The 24,122-nt window shown below is 40.1% G+C and overlaps 1 protein-coding gene across 8 annotated transcripts in view; it reads left to right on the top strand.

Moving 5' to 3' along the window:
* Window positions 1–12,775, top strand: part of MET (MET proto-oncogene, receptor tyrosine kinase) — a 92,570-nt gene extending 79,795 nt beyond the window's left edge. For 7 of the 8 annotated variants that reach the window (XM_051795412.1, XM_051795413.1, XM_051795411.1 and 4 more), the window contains 6 exons: window positions 2,222–2,302; window positions 2,884–3,065; window positions 4,607–4,716; window positions 7,325–7,490; window positions 8,391–8,527; window positions 8,672–12,775. In XM_051795412.1, coding sequence (XP_051651372.1) covers window positions 2,222–2,302; window positions 2,884–3,065; window positions 4,607–4,716; window positions 7,325–7,490; window positions 8,391–8,527; window positions 8,672–8,882 — 887 coding nt within the window. In that variant the 3' untranslated portion in view covers window positions 8,883–12,775. Of the gene's footprint in view, window positions 1–2,221; window positions 2,303–2,883; window positions 3,066–4,606; window positions 4,717–7,324; window positions 7,491–8,390; window positions 8,528–8,671 lie in introns of those variants that run through there. The other variant, XR_007905882.1, reaches the window with a different exon arrangement.
* Window positions 12,776–24,122: the final 11,347 nt, after the last annotated feature.

Below are 24,122 nucleotides of genomic sequence, written 5' to 3' on the forward strand. Positions count from 1 at the left end.
CTGATCTATGAGGCTGCAGTGCAGGAGTGAATCTGCCACAGGATATTGCGCAAAGCCTAAGGCACACACCTAAATGGCAGGGGATGGCAAGGCGGGGACACAAGTGACCTTAAACTCGGAGTCTGTGATCTGTTGCAATTTCTACATAACACAGGAAGCTCTTGTAGTCACTAATGCATTCAGTAAAAGTCCCCGTGGGCCAGGTGAAATGCCCACACCCCTTTCCCTCCACAAGTTTTCCCCAGCTCTGAGGAAGTTGCCGTTTGTTTCCTCCCAGCAAAGGCTCTCCCTTCCCCCTCATTCCTCTCTCATGCCAGCTGCAGGCATGAGATCCCCATTAGGATCCCCCCGAAGGATCCCCGTTAGTCGTTCTTCCATACATGAAACATGGAGATCTTCAAAACTTCATCAGGGATGAGACTCATGTCTCATTTACACGGTGAGGTCTACCAAACATTAGTGCAAGTCTCGCCACGCCCTGCTCCAACACCACAGGTTATAGGTTCTCATTCACTTGCCCTTAGTTTTTTTCCTGATACAGCAAGTCCCCTATTCTTCTAAATTTTTCTCATCACTCCTATTCCTCTACATCTCCGTAAGCAAGTTCCCTTCACCTTTCATAGCCCAAGCCAGAATTTCTGTTAGGGACATTTATTAATTCTGTACAATTGAGTACTTATTAGTAACCAAAGTACAAACTGCATTTTCCATACTTCTACAGATCATGCATCACAGATCTCATGTTGAGTATAAAAATACTGATAAAAAATTGGCTATAAAGTATATTTTTAATCCCTCTTCTGCAGGAAAAGAGCCACAAATCAGTCAGTCAGTGCATTTCCCTTCCATGTATTACACTTCATCATCCCCAAAGCAAGGGTGGGCCTTTTTCTTTTTTTTCTTGTTTTGGAAAACTCCAAGTAATTTCCCATTTTTTAATATTGAAAAATATCAGGAATGACGCCGAGATAATTAACGATTTTAAATTTTCTCCTCCATAACTAGAAATGGGCCAAACCCAAAAATATTGTAGACACACCCAATCCAAGCTTTAGGATTTGTGCCCAGGCTCCAAACAATCTGTGGTTTAATGGGATTTTAAGTTGCTTCTATAAAGCAAACTTTGTATTAATTTTACCTCAAGCCAAAACCAAAGCCAACTGAGCTCTGACCAGCACTTACGACTGGAACGTAGTAGAATTAATCAGGTAGTCTTGTTCTCTGTAGAACTCACACTTAAGCGGAAGAACTATTTTGCCTTCTAACTGCAAATATTAGTATTTTAAAAGTTTCCAGTAAATAGTACACCTGTGAAAGAAAGCCACAATTATGTGTGCATAACTTGATTTGGATAAATTTATGCTCAAACCTAGAGCTTAAACTTCATTGTTTCCTGAACAGGTCAACCTGACTTCTCAGAGTGGGTTTCTGTAGACTACCCCATTTGCTTCACAGGAAAGCACAGGATCAGAAGGGATTTCTATGTCCCTGGCAGTTCATTTCACTGCTCAGACCATGAGAAAGAAGGCAAATTTTGCTTACTACCTTTTAGTGACATTTTATGCTTGAAACTAGGCCATAGAAGAGACCACAGACTGCTGCTGAGTGATGTCATCAGTCTGTGATCAGTAGAGCAACTCCCAAACCATCCACAGCCAACACATCACTTTTAATACTCAACATTTTCCATGGAATAGCAGACCTGAGAGACTGTAAGCCCACAATGACCATCCTTTTCACTGAAGAGGCATGAAGTTTGTACAGTCCAGTGGACCACTGGATCTGCATAGGCTTGCAGATCACTGGGAACCACCAATCCAGTGGTCATGTCAGCTCCCTCCTGTCTGCTCCCTCCTTTGACATCTGTCTCACAGGAGATTATGGTGGGAATTGGCTCACGTGGTGTTTGTGTGCATACTCATTAGAAGAACATGAAACATTTGTGGCACCAGCCTTGGCATTATTTATACTCTCTGTTTAGGTCAAGAAATACCAATTATATTGCAAATAGAGTTTTCATTTTACATAATGATGGTTTTATGCAATGATGGTTTTTTTGTAATGGTTTTATGCGTTAGTTAGGAAATACATATTACAAGTGTTGGGAATTGGCCAGAAATGACGTGTGATCACTTTCTTAAAGCATAATTGCTACCCAGTGGAAAATACCAGAAAAATAATTTTACTTCTTAAATCTAATATTGCTTATTTTTTTACACAGGACATTTTGGGTGTGTGTACCATGGGACATTGCTGGATAACGATAGCAGGAAAATTCATTGTGCTGTGAAGTCACTGAATAGTGAGTTACATGTTTAATAGTGAGACATTACTATTAATTACAAAGATAACTGGGGTGAAGTGATAAATTACAGTGAAGAATACTTTCGCAAACCAAGATTCTTAGTTGCAGCTGAATCAGATTTATCTTTGGAGCAATTCCAATTACTTCAGATTAACACGAGGCATTGGCATATGTTTTTGTATCAAATGAAATGTCCATATATTTCCTCTACAAAGAAAAGAACACTGGAAAATGAGGAAAAGGCAGTGTAATTTTTTTATTCTACTGTCTCCTGAAGATTTGGATTTGGAAGTTAAATTGCTAAAGAGTAGGCAAAGCTGCTGGAAGAACAGGAAGAGACTACAACAACAGTTATTAAGGGATTTACTCAAATGTTGTTATTGAATTTTAAATAATTCATAATGAAAAAAGAAGAAACAGAATTAAAATCACCAACATAACCTGGTTGTATTGTGGGATGTGGGGAGCACACTTGTAGTCTCTCATTATGGCTTTGTTGTGCAATGACATGCTGTACAGAAATGAACTCTATAGTTTGTTTCCGTTTCTTTTCATTAACTCATTACTGGATTTCTCAGGGATTACAGATCTGGAAGAAGTAGCTCAGTTTCTGAAAGAAGGAATAATCATGAAAGATTTCACTCATCCCAATGTGCTGTCACTCCTGGGAATCTGTTTGCCCAACGAAGGATCCCCATTAGTCGTTCTTCCATACATGAAACATGGAGATCTTCGAAACTTCATCAGGAATGAGACTCATGTAAGTACACAGTGAGGTCTACCAAACATTAATGCAAGTCTCACCACGCCCTGCTCCAACACCACAGGTTATAAACTCTCCTAATTACATTACGTCTGTAACTTGCTGCTGTTTTTACACCTTAACCTTTAGCACTTGCTTAGGCTGGCATCGAGCCCAGCTACAGCACTGCTACTTCTTCCCTTCCCCCTCAAATTCCTCTCTAGAATGTTTCCCAGAAATTATAAGCAATAAATATTTCTCGTTTCTCATCCATAAGCCTCTTTATAAACAAATGTGTTTATGAGAGCCAAGTCAAGGGGCCCAATCATCTGCTGGTTTAAACTGGCATATCTCTGTTGACTTCAGCACAGCTGTACCAGTCATCACCATCTGCTCTTCCAGCTCCTAGGTAAGGGATCTCCATGTCCAACTAGCATCACAGTCTGTTTATTATCGATATTTTGTATTCTTATATTAAGAAAGAGAAACAGGAATTTTTATACAAACTATGAGTACTCTCTTATCAGAGATCTTCCCCATTTCCATTGAAAAACTGCAGATTCCTCAAATGTGCCTCACTGCTTTTTCACAAGTATGAGACCACAGGTCTTGCCTCAGGTAGTGTAAGCCCACGTTATACTGTAGTATTTCACCTATTTCACAGTGCTAGGACAAAGTGACTTCTGAGACAACAGGATTTTGCCTTGCTCTATGGCAATCAACAATAGCCAGTACAATTAAAAAAAAAAAGCATTTTGTCTAATTTTTGGAGGAGTTAAGCTTTCTGAGACAGGGACCTCTTCCCTTTTGAGCTTCTTTCATTCTACAAAGACCAGGGCCCTTATCTGTGAATAGTGCCATGGTCCTTCTGGAAATAAATAGAATGATTAACACAGTTGAACAACATTGTTCCACAGAAGAAAATTATAAGGAGCAATGTCAACAACACAAAAATCTGTGGGAACTTTACTATTACATAAGAAGTCATATGGTTGGATAAAAGATTTGCAGGTTTGTGTTTATACTTATTTGATATTTAACATTTTCAGTATTGTCTTACCATGTAGACCAGCAGAAGGAGTTAACAATCATTGTGGAAAATCTTCCTCTGCTAATTGCTAAGTTCCCATTTGCCTTATTTTGTCCTAGACAGGACTCTCGGATTTCTTGGTCATCTCTAGCTGATGAGCTCCAAGTTCATAGTTAGTACCTTCTACTGAGTTACATGCTATTACTCTTAAGTTCACACGTGAATTCTGTGTGTCAGCTGTGATGCTGTTTCAGCATACTGTTCCACTTCCCAGCCCAGGTTATGCTGCTTATGCTGCAAAATCTGCTCTTCTGGAGACTGTCAGCTTTTTTGTTTTCTTATAGTGTGTCTTCTCACTGGAGGTAAGAACTTGACCTAAACTTAAACCAGTTTCATTACAAGCACCAACCTGTCTTGATCATTCTGGTGGCAGGATAGGTGGGGTGTAAAACCTGAAAAGTCACAGGAAAAAGCAGTCTGCTACTTAAGCTTATGCAATCATTGTATCACAAATGTTTGTATTTTACAGAATCCAACAGTAAAAGATTTAATTGGATTTGGCCTTCAGGTCGCAAAAGGAATGAAATACCTTGCAAGCAAAAAGTTTGTCCATAGAGATTTGGCAGCAAGAAACTGTATGTAAGTACAAACATTTACTTCCAGTCACTTTATCACACTTTTCTGTGTAAGACAGTGAGATAAGATAAATAAAAGTTTCCGAGATTCTGCTTTTTTTAGTCAGAATAGGGTGTTTTTTTCATTGCTCTGTAATTATACTGATGTTTGTCTTGCATACTAATGAGCTACTCATCTTGCTACAGGCTCATTTCTTACACATATGGGTTTTTTGAGTGTGAGAAAAAAGAAAGCTGAGGTGAAAGTGCAGCATCTCAAAATCATTGGTTAGCGAGTTTAAAAGGGATCTCCTAAGGGAAGTTAAACTGCTGTTGCCTCAACTTGCTGTGCTTCCACCCAACCTCTTCAAAAGCAGCATGTCTCTGCTGCCACACCTAACAGGAGGGAGAGGAACACACAGAACTTTGTGAGAAAAACAGGAACACAGAGAAACACCAGTGAGACCTCTTGACAGTAGCCTTTCATTACATGAGTATGAGCTTACTTTGACTCAACTACACACACAAATTAACATTCAAAGAATCTTACTAGTGTCTGGGTAGCCAGACAGTTCAGTTCGCACAAAGACTAACTGATACAGGAGATGCCGATACGATTATGCTGATTTATCACCAATGTTGTGAATTAATGAGGTACAGGATTAAACATTAGAGTTTATTTTTAGTATGTCATAAACTGGAACTCTGGTTGCAGAAAGGTCATTAACCTGTGACATCAGATTTTTTATTCTTTTTTCAAAGGGTGCACACTTGTGCAGTTGAACAGCCTCTGAAAAAGAACATTTTCTTACAAGTGCTGGTTTTTTTAAGGGAGGAAAAAAGCCACAAGCAACATAATTTTCAGGTTTCCTAAGAAGAAATTATTTGTATTACTAGATGAAAGTCCTAGTTCATCTAATCAAAGTCCAAATAGTGGCAACAGGACATTCTCTCTGGCCTATGTCTCTTCCTTGGGTGAGGAGGGAACAGCTATCAGGGTGTCCCACATGACCACTGAATGGCGCTTTTGTACTTCTATGTGGCTTGGCACTTCAGAGCCTGGAAAGCTGCTGCCACAGGAGAACACCCCCTTTCCCCAGTGGCCATGTGCAATCCATCACTCAGAAGCACAGGCCCTGCCACAGTAGTGATGTCTATCAGAAAGGAAGCCAGGATGCAAATATAGTCCCCGGGGACTCTAAACTCTATTCCACTATCCTGGAAGAAGTGCAGGAACCTGCTATGGCATAAACTGTGTCCTGTTGACCCATCAAAGTTCCATCCCACTCCCATTACTGGATTTAGTTATAACATCAATAAATGCAGCAGATGGTTATGTTCCATTCAGAGGGACTTCAACAGAGTTGTCCAGACAGAAACCTCATAAATTCAAGACAGGAGAATGCCTTGTGTAGACCCTGAGAGAGATGGGTAGATGGCATAGAGAAAATTCAGAGGGATCTTATCCATATGTATAAATATGTGATATGGTAGACTGAAGAAGATCTAAGTGGTGCCCCAAGACAGGCCAAGAGGCAGCAGGCACAAATCAAAATAGAGAAAATTGCATTTAAACATAGGAAGAAATGCCTTTATTGCAAGGATGCCTGAACACTGGCACAGGTTGCCCAGAGAGGTTGTGGAGTCTCAATCTGTGCTGATATTCAAAACTCAACTGGTCGTGATCCTGAGCAACCTGCAGTCCCTGACCCTGTTTTGAGCAGGGGAGGTCATGGTGAACTAGGTGCTCTTCAGGGATCCGTTCCAACCTCACCCATTCTCTGATTGTGTGATTCTGTAAAGAAGCCCAAAAGCAAGTGTTTGCTGTGGCTAGGTCTGCACATGTAATAAAGGATAGGTTTAAGCATGCAAACACCCATGCTCTATCCATTTTTGACAATGATACTCATCATCATCATCATCATCATCATCATGGCTAGGCTTCGCGAACGAAGATTTGAGGAGGGCTCTACCCACGTTTGTTACAAGCGTGACAATGATACTACTTACCAGGACAAACACCAACCTTAGGAGAAGCAAAACTAGGGATGTCTTCTGGTAGCTGAGGTGTAACCCCAGCAGAACTTTTATTATGCCATCATTTTCTCCCAATACAGGCACCAAACACATCTTTAGTTACAGGACTACATTATTGTTTAGAGGCAGTCACTAAGATAATGATGGACCCCTCCTTATCAAAACTGAGAGTGAGTAGGAAAGGACATGGCTTGACTTGGAAATAAAAATGAGCTGTTTTTAAGGATACAGAAGAAGAAACAGCAGTGGAAGAAATGATGTAGCACTCAATTAGGATGTATAGGCTATTAGCCAAAATCTTTATACAAAGCAATTGTTTTAAAGTAACTGTAAGTCAAATTGTATTATCAAAACAGTATCAGTAATTTCCCAGGTGAATTCACTGTGTTAAATGGGTGTCAAATATACTTTGCTGCACTTTTTGTTTCACTGTTACATTGGTTAATAGATCCAAAATAAAGTACTGCCTTTCAAAGTCAATGTAAGTCACTCATTATAATCAACCATTTCAAAAATGCAAGTCACTCATTATAATCCACCATCACTGTAAATCTTGCCTGCTTAGTTGCAAATAATACCTTTTGTCATTTCTCTAGGTTGGATGAAAAATTCACTGTCAAGGTTGCTGATTTTGGTCTTGCTAGAGATGTCTATGATAAAGAATACTACAGTGTGCACAATAAAACAGGAGCTAAACTGCCAGTGAAATGGATGGCTTTAGAAAGTTTACAAACTCAAAAGTTCACAACAAAGTCAGATGTGGTAATGTACAAACATATTTGTATCACCTATTTGTTTCTTTTATATTGCCTGAGACATCTTTCTAGTATTTAATAAATGGACTAACTCCAAATCAAAACTTATATTTAAATCTAACTTTAGTTCACATAATAATAAAAGACTGTGTACCTCCAGAAAGTGTATTTGTCCCAGTCACAAAACAACAAGTTTTTGACCTGATTATTTTTTACTGCTCAGGAAAGAATTAGTTTAACCCCGTTCCAAGGGAAACTAAGGACATTCCAAGAAGCCAAGTTGGAGCTGAACCCACCTATAGGAGGGGCTCTGGAAAGCTTGACAAAACACATTAACTTTGAGACTCATAAATTTACTAGTTCTCAAAAATACTTTACTTGCTTTATAAATATTTACTGACTGCCAACAGCAATCTCAAGTATTACCTGTCCATTTATGAAGAAAAAATTGTTAAGATTAAGTCATTAGTTGGCAAGATCACTTTTTATTTTAGCTCTCCTTTCAATCCAGATTCAGATTAGCTTGTGATGCATAGAATTTTCACCACATATATTGTCCTCAGTATGTATTTACGCAGAGTTAGTCAGATCATCAGCTCATGTAAACTGGCAGAGCCCCATTAACCTCAAAAGAGGTCTGCCAATTTATATCAGCAAAGTAGCAGGCCTATAGGCTTTTATTTTCTTTCATTTACTTAGTTGAGATTCTCTAGTTCTTATTTAAGTGGCTCCTCAAGTCCTTACAGCATTTATTAGCGCACTTAAAAGAAAGCTGAATGCAGTAGAATAACTTTTCAAATGAAAAATCCATGCATTTGAATGCTTAAATCTGTCAAACCATCTTCTAAAACTGGAATGTAAAGCACTCCAACCCTATAACTTACTATTTATTTCTTTGTTTTCTTAGTGGTCCTTTGGTGTGTTGTTATGGGAACTTATGACACGAGGGGCACCACCTTATCCTGATGTAAATTCTTTTGATATAACTGTTTACTTATTACAAGGCAGAAGGCTGCTACAACCTGAATACTGCCCTGATCCACTGTAAGTAAATAGTTTGCAAAGCCTTCTGCAAATGCTGCTGATTCTGATATTGTAGTAATTGAGGCTGTGGGAGGAAAGAGAGGGTTGGGCTTTTTCCTTTTTACATGATTTCGTAATTGCACACTTCTTTTATTTGAATGGCAGGTACGAAGTCATGCTGAAGTGCTGGCATCCAAAACCTGAGATGCGTCCAGCATTTTCTGAACTTGTTTCAAATATATCAACAATCTTCTCCACTTTTGTTGGGGAACACTACGTTCATGTCAATGCTACTTATGTCAACGTGAAGTGCATTGCTCCCTATCCTTCTCTTTTATCATCACAAGACAACATAGATATGGATGTTGACACATGACAGGAATGTCTGAAATAGAGGAAAATCCATTCTTAGTTGTATGAACAAAAAAGCAAAACATTTTGTCCACTAATTTTTACTGCCTGGTCTTTGTGAGAACACTGTTGCACATGTTTATGTTGTTGCCCAAGTTGCACTAGTACAAGGACACAGTATCATATTGTTTAAGGCTATGGGATTCTATAAACCATCACAGTAATTTCCAAGTATTTGGACAACTGCATCAATTTACCAAATGGAAATGTGGTGTGCTATCATACAGAGCTAGTTCCCACAAACTGTCATTAATGTGTGCTCAGACCCAAGAACAAAAATTCATCATTAATACCATGAAGGAGAAAGTAGAATATCAATCATTATGGCTGGAAGGACTATTACTGTGCATGTCTGTTAGGATGATGAGCAGCGCAGAAATGGTTTTCACACAAAAGGCTAAGGCAAACAATGAAAGTTACAAGATTTTAAAATGTATTTTCCTCCTACATGGTGCAAACTTTGGATTTTTACACTACATCAACAAAGTTTCTAAGAACCTAGGCAGCCAAGAGAGCCAGCCTCATGGTAAGTGTCTTAACAGAAATCAAAATCAAGAAATGGTGTGCAGTAAAATGAGTATAGAGAAGTACAATTGTGTAGGGAGTGGGTGAGGAAGGCCAAGGCAAAACTGGAACTAAACCTGGCATGGGAGGCAAAGAATAACAGGAAGGGTTTCTACAGGTATGTTAATCACAAACAGAAGGTCAAAGAAGGTGTAACCCTCCTGATAAACAACGGTGGCGAACAGGTAACAACGGATGAGGAGAAGGCTGAGGTACTTAACTTTTTTGCCTCAATCTTCAATGGCAACCTCTCTTTCCACACCTCTTGAGCAGATGGACAACAGAGTGAGGACAGGGAGAGCAAAGCCACTCCCACTGTAACTGAAGATCAGGTTCATGACCACCTGGGGAACCTAAATGTGGACAAGTCTATGGGACCTGATGACATGCATCTCAGAGTACTGAAGGAATTGGCTAATATAGTTGCCAAGCCACTCTTCACAATATTCAAAAAATCATGGCAGTCAGGTGAAGTCCCAGGTGCCTGCAAAAAGGGAAACACTCTACCCATCTTTAAAAAGGAAAGAAAGGACAACCCTGGGAACTACCAACCTATCAACCTCCCCTCTGTGCCTGGGAAGATCATGGAACAGATCCTCCTAGAAGCTATGTTAAGGCACATGAAGGACAGAGAGGTGATTTGAGACAGCCAGCATGGCTTCATCAAGAGAAAATCCTGCCTGACCAACCTCGTGGCCTTCTAAGATGGAGTGACTGCATCAGTGGACAAAGGCTACAGATATCATTTACCTGTAATTCTGGAAAGCCTTTGACACAGTCCCCCACAACATCCTTCTCTCCAAACTGGAGAGAGACGGATTTGATGTGTGGACTGTTAGATAGATAAGAAATTGGGTGAGCAGTCACATCCAGAGGTAGTGATCAATGGTTCAGAGTCCTGAGGGACATCAGTGCCGAGTGGTGTCCCTCAGGGGTCTGTATTGGGACCAGTGTTATTTAATATCTTCACTAATGATACAGACAAAGGTATCAAGTGCACCCTCAGCAAATTTGCAGCTGACACCAAGCTGAGTGGTGTGGTTGACACGCCTGATGCCATCCAGAGGGACCTGGACAAGCTCAAGAAGTGGGCCCATGGCAATCTCATGATGGTTTAACAAGAGCGAGTGCAAGATGCTGCACGTGGCTCAGGGCAGCCCCCTGTATCAGTACAGGCTGGGGGATGAACAGAGGGAGAGCAGCCCTGCCCAGGAGCACTTGGGGTGGATGAGAGGCTGGACATGACCCGGCGATGTGCGCTCACAGCCCAGAAACCCAGTTGTGTCCACGGCTGCGTCAAAGGCAGGGTGGCCAGCGGGTCGAGGGAGGGCATTCTGCCTCTCTACTCTGCCCTTGTGAGACCCCACCTGGAGTGCTGCATCCAGCTCTGGGGTCCTCAGCACAGCAAGGACATCAACCAAGTCTAGAGAAGGCCACCAAGATGATTAGAGGGATGAACCACCTCTCCTGTGAGGAAAGGCTGAGAGAACTGGGATTATTTAGCCTGGGAAAGAGAAGGGTGACCTAACTGTAGTGTGCCACTACCTGAAGGGAACTTATAGGAAAGATGGCCAAGACTATTTACCAGGGCATGTACTGACAGGACAAGGGGTTTAAATTGAAAGAGAGTAGGTTTAGATTTTATATTAGGAAAAAATCCTTTACTGTGAGGGTGGTGAGGCACTGGAGCAGGTTGTCCAGGGAAGTTGTGAATGCCCTGTGGCGTTCAATGCCAGGCTGAATGAGGCTCTGAGGAACTTGGTCTAGGTGAAGATGCCCCCAGCAGGGAGTTTGGAACTAGGTGATCTTCAATGGCCCCTTCCAACCCAAACCATTCTATGATTTTATATCAGTCTTACCAGTCCTCTGGTGTAGTCAGACGGTACATAAAACAAAGGGACCACCATGTAGCTTAAAGCATTCCTAGTGTCAATGTTACTCCAACGTTCAACTATTTCATTGAGTTGAACAGCGTGTATCAGCAGATCCCTTTCTGAAAAATGCAAAGCCTCCATTTCTTTCAATAAAGAATGAATCACTCTGAGACTAAAAACTTGAAGGCTGCTGTTTGATTAGTCACTTGACAAGCAGATGAAGCTCTGCCACCTAACCTTGGGTGGAGCTGCTGCCACAGGTAAGTAAAGAGTGGAGGTGTTGCCACAGCCCTGACCTAAAAAGACACTGCCATAGCAGGCATATTGATAACTTCTTCATGCCATCCCTGAAGAGCGGAGATGACCAATCAAAAGAAATAACTTTAGGCCCCCTTTACCCTCTTCTTCAATCACACAACCCAGTGAATTATGATACCTACTTTTAATTCTAAATTTTGACCAGAGAAACAAATTTGAAAAGAGACAGTAAATAAAACCTTCATTCATTAGGGAAGAGTACTATAGCTTTAGGGCAAACATCACATGTCATTTCTGTTCCTGTGGAATTCTGTGCATACTACTGTATAGCTTGTTTAGAATAGGATAGAACTGGGTTTGTTGGTGTAAACACATAAAGTAATCTATTTTTATATTAAAAAAAAGTTTATTTTTAATGACATTTACAAAGTTTGGTTAGGCCACAAAATACTGCACTGTGAACATTTCAGAAAATGTAAGTCAATGTACATGATTCATAAATTGTAGCAACCTTAAAAAAATACTATGTATATATTAAAAAGGAAAAGAACTGACTGTAAACACACTCCACCCTAAGTACAATATCTCCATTGCTGCAAGCCAACCATTTTAAGATCTTCAAAGAGAGGTAGTGCAGATAAAGAACAGATAAGGGGGATATATTCTTCTTGGGAGCCAGTGTTATAACTGAAGGATTTATAAGGAGGGCAGAGTGTGTAGGTAACCTATAAGCAGATAATGTTGTATTGTGTTTCATCACCACTTTCATTTCAGAAATGAACTTTCTTGTCTGCTGAGAGAGATACTAATTGTAGATTGCTCAAGGACAAAAGGCTTTGCTGCAGGCAAAAAAAATCATCTCTATGGTTGTTGAAACAGCTAAGGAAGTTTATGACACATAGATTTGGAGAAGTTACTCCAAACTTGTTATGTACATGCTTGAGGAACGCTGCAATGTGAAACAGAGGACATTTTTACTATTTATGAACTTTTGATTAATAAAGTTAATGTTGTGTCTGGGACACCTGTAAGAATATGTGATTCTGGTAAAGATTTGATGTTAGTAAGTTCATATATCTGCAAAGAGCTGAATGGTACTTATGTTTATAGTTGTTGTTACGACCTAATAAATGTTATTAAAATGAATTATTATAATACTTTATGCTCTGAGTGCTGAAATTACTGTTCATGTTTACTGTTAAGCTTACATGTCTGTATGCTTTTTCTGACTAACATGGGAAGAGCAACCTGTGGAACTGTGGGGTAGAGGGGAAACAACTCAGAAACATAAAAATACAGAGTGCACCAATAAATCAAACACACAGTTCATGAGCCTCCTACCCATTAATAGGTCAGAGAAAGGTGCAGAGCATTTGTCATCATCAACTATGGCACAGTCTGATTAGGAAGGCTCTTGCCTAACCACAGGCTGCACCCATACAGAGCTTTAAAATTCTTGATGCACTTAAGAGTTGGAGTGACATTTGAAACTCAGAATTTAGGTGTCATTAGGAGTACTTGCGTGGCCCAGCAAGGATGCCAGCGCTTGCATTTAGCATCCAAGTCCCTAATCAGTCATGATCCATGAGAAATTTCAAGGACCTGAACTTATGTCCCTCATGGTCATCCATCTTGTGTTTCATCTCTGCAAGGTGCTTTGTATCTGTGACACCTGGAGAGAAAAGGCATTGCAGTCCCCAGGGACCCTGGTTCTTCTGGGATAGAGGAGCTAGCCCCACCTTTCTCCCATGCCTTTCCTCCCACTTACCTTAGGTGTCTCCTGCTGAATTCACAAATTCACTTTTGTGAAGAGTATTTTAATTGGGTACCCCACAAACATTGCAACACACACTGTCCTGTGCTACTCTTAACTCAGATGATACTACAAGCTCATTTCTCCAGCATCTTATCTCAGGGGAACTTTTGTACTTAACTCACTCAGAAATACTTTATTGCACAATGTCTCAGCTGATTAAAAAACAGAATTTATATGCTGCTGTCATTTCAAAATATCATGCAAACCCAACATCAAAACACATTTTCTCCAGGCATGTTTACTTCTTAACAAAAAATGTATATGCTCAGTTTCAACTCAAAGTATATTTTGGGGAAAAAGTTTGGACTAGATGATTTTCAGAGGTCCCTTCCAAGTCTAACTATTCTGTGATTCTGTGAAAAAAGGCATTGAAAACAGCAGTTCAGGATGGAAACATTCTGCTGTGTCACAATCCTAATCCATTTTTTATTCTATTATTTACATCTAATGTACTTTCCAATACATTTTCAGGATTTCCCTGAAAAGTCAGTAAAAAATCTCCAAGGTTTTACCGCAGACCGCTATTAATACCAGGGTCTTCAGTCTAAACCAGCATAACACACAGTCAAATGATGGCCTGAACTTAAATACCAGATTTGTAACACATTCCTCTGATTACTTCTCATGATTTCTCAGGGATGGTATATATTGCATTTTTGAAAGGGTCAACAGAATCACAAGCTTCCCATGCTCAATTTTTCATCCTATTAATTTTGTTTATATCAGGTACACACTGCAGCAGATCTGCAGCTGACTTAAACTGGTAGCCTTCCCCCCACAGGAATATTAACAGTGGATGTGGCCAGTGCTCAAAACATTGCATAACAGGTACCCTACACAAAAGCCAAGAGATTAAAAAAATAGGGAAGGATATCCTCACCCCGCAGAAATTTTCTTACTGAATTCACACCTACTTTTTTTAGTGCACTATAACCCACTAAGAGTAATTTGCCTCTATTAAGGAAGATTTTTTTATACAACGAACAATATTAAAGGTTTCTAAAATCAAGAAAAATGGTACACTGTACCTCTGGATTGCTAAGTCTTTGCATATTGCTAATTTTCTGTCTCTGTTAAATTCAGTCATGAAGAAGAGACCTACATGCTTTATATAAATAAGTGATGAGGTTGCAATTTAGGTTACAGTGGCAGAAGCAGTACAGGTAAGCAACTGCAAAAGCACGTCAAAATAAATTTTAATCCTAAACATGAAACTCTTCCTTCAGAAATTTCATTTCTGGGATTCAGCTGTAACACTATATCACAGGAAAAGGTCACAGTAGATAAATGAAATAGAGATCCTAATGGGTTTTTTACTCACTAAGCCAAACATCTATTCCTGAAAATTCCAATTTCCATTATTTTTAACAAACAGGTCATGAACTGAGTATTCCGAGCATTGAAGAAAGACACAGGAAATCTTAGGATTATGCCAGACCGATTAGGAAAAACATTTACAAGAAATTGTGATCTCACAGACAGCAGGGAGAATTCAGAGCAACTTTACTGACCCAACGGACACCAACCCAGTGGAAATCAGTCTCTCATCTTGAAACTGTGTGCTCTGACACTGAACCTGAATTTGCCTTTTGTAATCCCCATCCTGCTAACACTTCAGGTGTAATCACTTCCAGTGAGGATGCCAAAAGACTCAGAAGAGTCCTAATCTTAAGCACTTGCAGCCACTCCATGACCTCCAGGGGACAGAAAAGATTTCTGTTTTGTAAGGAATGCTGCTTCCCTGGCTGCTGTTACTATTAATTTTGGTGCTTTCCTTTCCAGAGTCAGCAGCCTCCTCCCTACACACCATGCCCAGAGAGAGACCCTCAGCAGAAAGTAAATCCTTGCCATAGTCAGCTGGAGGAGGCCTCTGGTTTCCATGTGCTTTTCTGTTTCAGTAATAAGTACTTTGCTGCAGCCCAGTGCCATTAGGAGGTTCATTAGTATCTGCCAATGTTTTCTCACATTCATTGTGACGATTTAACAGGGAAATCATCCTTGCTCGGGCCTCTGAGGCTCTCTGCATTTCTACAAACACTATGAATTAACACTTGCCAGAGTTCTAATTATCAAGCACACATGGAGACCCTCTCTGGCACAAATGACAGCTGAATATCCTCCTTTAGGATGTGAAAAGTTTTGCCAAAAACTTTAGGGTGCATGACCAAACATGGATACCTCAGCTGCCCCGAGGTTGCAGCTCACTGGGGCAGTTGGCATGCTTTGCAAGTGTGATAAACTGAAAACAAATGCTTAAAATAGGGTTTGAGATTTAATTAAGAAGGAAAAAAGGCCCTCAGATGGCAGTGGTATATTCTCTATCATTTGTGTGACTCAATAAAAAATAAAGGCAATTTAAGAAAGACAGTGGAGCTGCAGTTTGTTGGAGCTCATGGTACAGAATTGACGGCAAACACATGGGAAGATGTGACAATACACACACACTAGTAAGCAAGTAGGACATAACAAGGATCGAGTCACATCCAACTCCAATTGCATGTTATTGGTTTCCTTAAGCAAACCTTAGAAGAGGTTACTGCTTCGAGAAGGACAACCATCATTAGATGTTAAAAACACTCTCACTATGTAATTTTTGTACTTTGTAGAGAAATGTAATTATCTGAATAGCTTCTTCATTCGTTGTCAGTTGGAAATGGAAAATTTATCTACTGAAATTACCTGGTCTATTAAATCACTAGCCATGCCTATGTGATATATCTGCCACCTGGCCACAAGAACAGTAACAGTATTGAAGTTCTTCCCTCAAAGATCAACAGCTCAATAATTGCAAAAATGCTCCAGAACTGCTTGTGTCCTCTATACACCCCTGAATACCAAATTGTTGCAGCTATTGGCAGAACTTTTGAACAGAAGATCTGAATCAGATGGAAAAAGGGTAAAAGTTTGTCAGACCCAGGCAGTTCTCATGAATCATGTCACTGAAGTGATGAAAACACCTCATTGACAAGTGTAACCTGGGCTGCTGCATGAAATGCAAGTAAATAAAGAGCATCTATGTCAGGACTATGTCCACTTCTTTTTGTTAATATTAAGTTTACTCAAAAATATCCTGAAAAAATATCTGTGCATCTGCAACAACAATAAAATATATTTGCTAGGCATCTTGATACCAATTTATAGCAGCAAGGTTTTCTGAAGACCATCACAAAAATACAAAGTAAATTATTTTAAAATGTGTTTAAATCTATGTCTAGGAGCGCGAATTGCTTCAAAACGTATCTGCCAGTCCATTTGGATAAATAAAGGGAATTTTTTTCTGTTAACCATTCTGAGCATCTTAAAATGAGTTTCGTTTCTTCTGAAAGTTTGAGTCAAGGGAAACTGATTTTGGATTATTTGGCAGAAACTAGATTTCTCTGCAGTACTTGAGGGTTCTTTTGTCTGCCAGGACTGATTTACCAAGTACTTCATTCTTTTTCTTGTCTCTAGTGTCTTCATATTACCAGAAAGCATCACGATATGGAGGTTCTGTGTGCAAATATCTACCCAATATTATTTTCTGCAGACAATCCTTAATAGGAAGATAAAATCTGGATGGTGATGAACAGTATAAACAAATATTATTACTGTGCTGAATAAATCATTAACACAGCACTTTTCTCATGCCCCCCTTCCACAGTCCTTATAGTACTTACCATGACTGCATTAAAATTTATATAGTTGTATATTTTACTGCATAAAACCTTGAATGGTGTTAAAATAGTAACTTCATTACAGAGAAAGTGGTGTCCATGAAGGTTAATGGCTTATACTGAAAGCCAATAACAAATGTCTTTCCTTAATGAAATGCTTAGTTTAGATCATATTTGTCATACTGTGCTTATGCACTAATCTGCCAAGCAGATCGTATAAAACAGACTCACGACCCATTCATAAAGTAAAACATAGAGGAGCAAATACATTCTGGTATTTTCAATCTGAATTTAAACTAATGAGGTCTCATTTCAGTGAAAAAAAAACCAAAGCAAAACAAAAAAAAACCACCAAAAAAAAAAAAAAACCCCAACCCACCTGAATGAGAATATAGAAACTTTGTCTACCATTTATACATTCAGCCACAATCAGGAAATTAGAGACTGCACGGAGATCAAAAGATTTTACTGTTCAAGGAACCCAACACGATTTTCTACAACTTTCACCTCACTCCTCCCCATCCCCCATACTGAGTTATATACTACCCCTAATAGCTAGGTCTAATTTTATGAGGAGCATTTCTGAAAGCTGGAAGATCTTTCTCTGGAAAGAAGCCATCTGTTTGAAGTGCTCAGCTCCAAGATCTGAAATGCTTCCCAGTGTTTTTTCGCTTCCCAGATGTAGTGCAAGTTCCAAATATCTAAGCAGAAAGTGACAGACTTGCACAGTTGCAAGGGAACTTCTGTTCAGTAGTAAAGCAGAACTGAGCAGGAAGCTGTGTCAGTCAGATACAGGGGATCTGAACGAGGAGGGCTGCTGCTTTGACTTATCTATGTTTTGCAATGCCAGTGTTTTTTTCATGTATGTGAAAGGTATCCTCATCACACTTACACTGGGGAGTGGGTTTTCTTTAGATACAAACTGTGTATATAAGGCATCTTCCCACACAGCCAAGTTACACTTAGAGAGTATAAAATATGTCCCTCAGCCTATAATCACTCATGCTTCATGACAAGGGAGAAGTGATAAAAAGCTGTTGAAAGAGTGGCAAATCCATCCTACCTCTGCAATAGCTGAGATAACATCAGTACATGGTCCAATATTAAGGTGTTATCCAGTAGCACAGACCACAGCATACAGCTCAAAAATCAATCTCTCTGAGGAAGACTGGTTAAGAAAATTAATACCAAAATTACCTGTGATTAAGAAGTACTGCAACATTGTAGAAATGTCATTGTAAAAGCCTTGTTTCCTTTTTTGATGCTTCTAATCAAACACTCTGTTTAAACATCTAGTGACAATTTCAGCCTGCTATGATAATGCCTAGTGCCAAGGTCTGAGGAGGAAAGCTGACCAGAGAATTACCAGAAAGAACCAATTTTGGAGATACAAGTTTTCCTTTATAACTATGCTAAGAAGTACTATAATAAATACTACTACCCATTTTGGAGAGTTTTTTTACACAGAAATATAGGGTTGGAAGACACGTCAAGAGATTATTTGGTCCATCCCATGTCACTAAGATAGGGTGAGCATACCTAAGCTGCCTCGGCAAACATTTGTCTAATGTTTTCTTTAAAAAAAAAAAAACAACTCTACAAGCTACAAGGATTTCAGGGTTTCATTATTTGTATAGTGCAAAAATTCTCCTGAATTTCTTGCTCAGCATGAGACCCATCACTTTCTTTTTGCCCCAACACTGATTACAAATGAAAGTCAGGTTATCTATAGAAAAATTTTAAGCAAAGATGTCCCATCTTAATCTCATCTTTTCTAAGATAAAAAGTTTTTTCAACCTTTAGTCATGGACTTTATTTTCTAAACTTCTTAACTTTCTTCTTTCTCATTCTTCCTAGTCTATCTTTATTTTTGTAGTGTGCTGCCAAGGATGAATTGGTAGTCTCCAAATGTACCACTTTGTAGAGTGATTAGGTCAGCGTCTCTGTTGCTTATGGCTAAATAAAGACATCAATAATAAAACTTGTCTGCATAAACAAGGTACTACAGCCCATTATGTGCTTAGAGGTTTTGTCCACAAACAGATTAAGAACTGTGGCTCTAGGTGCTAACAAGGGACATTAATAACTTGCTTGAGGATCCTTCTGGTCATACAAGTTAGATGGGTCTGCAGTTCTCTGAGTTCTCTTCTTTTTTATATAAGTATATATCCTACATTTGTCTTGAGACAATGTCCCTTCCCTAACTCATTCTTTTGTGATTACCTTAGCTGAATCACTGCAGTCAGGAAAACTGCCTCACGAGGAGGACAACTTTCAACAAAAGAGCTACAGCAAAGCCACCAGCAGGAAGTCAAATTGGTTGGAACCCTAATCCTTCAATCTCTTAGCCTGCATTATTCAAAGAAATTAATTTAAAATAATATTACATTAATTTTACATAATACATTTTTAAATGTATATGTATTCAGTGGTTTCACACTTCCTTTGTCCCTATTTTAACTAACTTTGATCCATTAACTTTGAATAACTTGCATAATCCAGCCAGGCAGTGCCAGAGAAGGAGAGATCTCTGGCTTCTAAAAATAGTGCTATAAATCAAAGAATTTCTTGAGCGCATATTCATAAGATGGGTCAGGCAAAACACAAGCTAAACCCAGGGAACAGAGCAAAGCTAAGAGCACAAAAGAGACATTGTTTGCAGTGTAATAGGAAGCTATGATATTTGGAAAGATGGAAACATCAGACTTGGGCAGGTAAGGGAGAAGGTGGCTGAGGCTCCCTGTTTGCAATATTATACATCACTACTGCCAGTCTCTGCCTCATGTCAAGCCTGATGCCCAGGGGCCCCAGGCTTTCTTCTAACAAGTGCTCTCTGAGGCCACTTATCCTCCCAGAGAGCTCCGTCAGACTGCAGCCAGTGGGCAAGGGATGCAGAGGTATCCCACTCAAATCCCTGAGAGAAGGTGGCATTTCTTCAGCAGTGCTTACACACACACAGGTAAATGGCACATACTGTACAAAGAGTGGCACAGCAGTAAAAACTGACAGGCATATGCATTGAACATCAGCTCCCTCTACTGTAAATACATTGGGATATGTTACTCTGCCACCCCACCACCTCCCAAAACAGTCTGATTTGACAAAAGTACCACTCTGAAGCACCATGACTAAGATCACTGGACAGATGTATCCTGTAGAACTGACAGACAGGAAGATAGTGCAGATTTTTCTTTCCAGTTCCTGTGGTTATGATAATTGGGTTTTCAGTCTTCTTGTATGCTGCAAATATCCATCTCTAGTTTATTTCAAAACTAGAATAAATTTCATGGTCCTAATCTAATATGTCACAAACAACTGTAGACTACAGTCTACAGAACAGTCTGCTGCAGTAACTGCAGTCTTGCCTTTATTAGTCACAACATTAATTTCTGACAGAAAACATAATGACATATACCCAAACCTCTGCTGATCATTATCCTACTGATGATGTTTTGTCTTCCTGAAAAGGTTAAAAATCTGACTAGTCTCAATAGCTGATGGCTGTGTCAATCTATACCGAGGGCTATTCTTGGTTCCAACAGAAATCAGAGACTTTTGCAGCATGGCTCAGTAACACAGTCCCATTAATTGATAAGATTTACTCAAAAGTATGACTCACAAGGACAGAAATTGTTGCTCAGGCCAGACTGAATTCAATTAATAGTTTAAACATAAAAATACAAGAGGCTGGCTTTTTTCAGAGAAAGGAAATATTTTTTTGTTTTGAAATTGACCTTATTTTTTTAATGTTAGACTAAACAAAGGTTTCATTTCAGATTAAACCAGTGCTCATTGTTTTACTCAGCATGAAATCCAATTAAATGATCAAAGTATCAAAAGTTGGCCAAGAGATCAATTAAGATGAGAACAGCAGAGAGGCTCTGCAACTTGCCCAAGAATGGATAGTCAGAGCCTATAGTGAAATTTTTATGTAATGGAAAGCAAAGACACAAGATCAGAAAGAATCCAGACTCCTGGAGAAGTGATCAATAGCCTATCCATGAAAATGGCCCATTTATTGATTGTAAAAAAGAAGCAGGAGGAAGATGTTAAAGTTGTAAGACAGGGATGGAGAGCTGAGTGTTGAGATTCCAGTTTGTTTGAATGTGGAAGTACAGAGGCAAGGAAGAAGATGAAAGAGAGAGAATGGATGAAAATATGATCAAGAAAGGTTAGCTCAGAGGACAAGGAAGCATTAAGGGGACAGGCTGAAAGCATTGGAAGTATTGAGCTAGCAAATGTCTCAAAGCAAGGAACCTGAGAGACAGACAGAGCTGCTCTGGACAGCAGCAGAAAGGGACAGGAGGACAGGACACCATGTGCCCCACAAGCAGGGGTTGGATAGATTTCAAAATCCCCCAGCTTCTTACACTATCTTTCCTTTATGCTGTTGCATGGAGGGTCATATCCTTATCCATGGGCCTCCAGAGTCCCCAAAGGCAGATAATGAGAGAAAAGGGATAAAAAGCAGAAAGTTAGTTTGATCAACTTAATGCTGACTTTGTACCATTCCTTTGATAGGAAGGGAATAGTCAAAGCAAATAAAGCTGCTTTGAAAAACGAATTTACAGGACAAAATGTAGCAAGTAAATGAGAGGAACTTTATCAGAATTATGCCACAACTCATTAATCTGTATCACAGGAACAGTGTTACTTTAAAGTTTACACCAGTATTTCAAAGCAAAAGGTCTTCTGGACCTCTAGCAACTCACTGCAAACCCTTTACAGCTAATCAGTATCATTGCTTCAAAGGAAATTAAACTGTCTCCACCCAGTAACTCTAGTGGCATTTGATCTACAATTGGCTTGAAGTTAAAAATTAATTACCCTTCCAACATATTGATTACATGACTATAAACATAAAAGCAGCAGCCCAGAACAATGTACACTGACCCTTTGTTGAAACAGCATGTTTGTTTTCAAAAGGAAGCTAATTAAGACAAGTTCCCTAGAAGAGGAAGGCAGCAGTAAAACTAAAACCAACAGTGCCATCTAGTGCACTGCTGTGGTCGAGGACCATCACACAGGATCACACAATTCTTTATTTCAGCTATTTCCTAATGCTAAACAGAAAAGGACAGATAAATTACTGTCATACTCCATATGCCTGAAGTCCTAAGTCTTTCCATCGGGGAATACATGACTTCTAGGCAAAGAAAGTTTTACATCATATTTACATTTGTATTATCAATAGAACCTTAAAGTTAAATCTACTCAAACAGTAGATGTTGCCTGTAAATTGACTGAAATAAACAAAGTTCTACATTGACAGTAATTCTCTGGTTTCTAAACTGGTTCTGTCTTTCAAAACAACTACACTGAAACATCCCTGTTGTCTTTAGATAGTATCTAGGTTGAGAAAGTTGGGATTGTTCAGCCTGCAGAAGAGAAGACTTTGGGGAGATCTCATTGTGGCCTTCCAGTACCTAAAGGTCCTACCAGAAGGCTGGAGAGGAACTTTTTACAAAGGCATGAAGTTACAGGATAAGGGGTAATGCCTTCAAACTGAAAGAGGAAAAGTTTAGATTAAATATTAGGAATAAATTATTTATCCTTAGGGTAGTGAGACACTGCAACAGGTTGCCCAGACAAGTGGTGAGTGTCCTATCCTGGAAGAGTTCAAGGGCTCTGAGCAACCTGGACTAGTGGAAGGTATCCCTGCCCACAGTAGAGGGATTGGAACTAGATGATCTTTAAGGTCCCTTCCAACCCAAACCATTCTATGATTCTATGTTCTTTATAATATAAACTAAAATATATAAATATCTCTGCATATCTTTCATGGCTTTTTATTAGAATTATGAAATATCCTGAGATGGGAAGTGACCCACAAGGATCATTGAAGTCCAGTGGGTTTCTGTGGCTGGGTTTTGGTAGCAGGGTGGCTACAGGGGTGGCTTCTGTTAGAACCTGCTAGAAGCTTCCCTGGCTGGTGGAGCCAATGCCAGCCAGCTCCCGGACAGGCTTCCTGCCACTGGCCAAGGCCAAGTCCATCAGGAGTGACAGTAATGCCCCTGTGATAACATATTTAAGAATAGAAGATTGTTGTGTGGGTAAAAATTTCCAGCCAGGAAAGAGCAGAGTGAGAACATGAGAACAACAAAGTAGACACCAAGGTCAGTGCAGAAGGAGGGGGAGGAGATGCTCCAGGTGCCAGAGCTGAGGCCCTGCAGCCCGTGGTGCAGCCCATGGTGGAGCAGCTGTGCCCCTGCAGCCCATGGAGGACCATCGGGGTGCAGAGACCCACCTGCAGCCCATGGAGGAGCCCATGCTGGAGCAGGTGAATATCTGAAGGAGGCTGTGACTCCGTGGGAGGCCCAAGATGGAGCAAGGTCCTGCCAGATACCTGCAGCCTGTGGAGAGGGAAGCCCACGCTGGAGCAGGTTTTTCCCAGGTAGGACTTGTGGCCCCTGTGGGGGACCCACGCTGGTACAGCTCATTTGTGAAGGACTGCACCCCATGGAGAAGTGACCCACAGGACAACAGTTTGTGAAGAACTGTTGCCCAAGGGATGGACTCACACTGAAGAGGTCCATCAAGGACTGTCTCCAGTGGAAGGGACCCCACGGGAGGAGAGGAAGGACTCCTCTCCCTGAGCAGCAGCAGAAACAACAACTGACTGTAATGTCCATTCCCCATCCCCCTGCACTGCTGGGGGGAAGGAGGGAGAACATGGAAGGAAGGAAGGGTGAGGGGAAGATGTTTTTAAGAATTATTTTTTCTCACTCTTTTGCTCTGATCCTGTTAGTAACAAATTTAAGTAATATCCCTGCTTTGAGTCTGTTTTGCCTGTGAAGGTAATCAGTAAGTGACCTCTCACAGCTCTTAACTCATGAACCCTTAGCTGTTGGTTTTTTTCTCTCCTCTGTCCACTTGCAAAGGGGAGAGAGAGTGCCTTTAGTGAGTACCTGGCATCTGGCCAGGGTCAACCCACTACAACAGGACAACCCCAAGAATGATTCCATGTACCTGGAAGTATTGTCCAAACACGTCTTGAACTCTGGCAGCCTTGGTGCTGTGACCACTTCCCAAGGGAGCCT

Source organism: Manacus candei, unplaced genomic scaffold, assembly GCF_025592945.1.
Source record: "Manacus candei isolate 608988 ecotype Guabito, Panama unplaced genomic scaffold, ASM2559294v1 h1tg000043l, whole genome shotgun sequence".
Lineage (NCBI taxonomy): Eukaryota > Metazoa > Chordata > Aves > Passeriformes > Pipridae > Manacus > Manacus candei.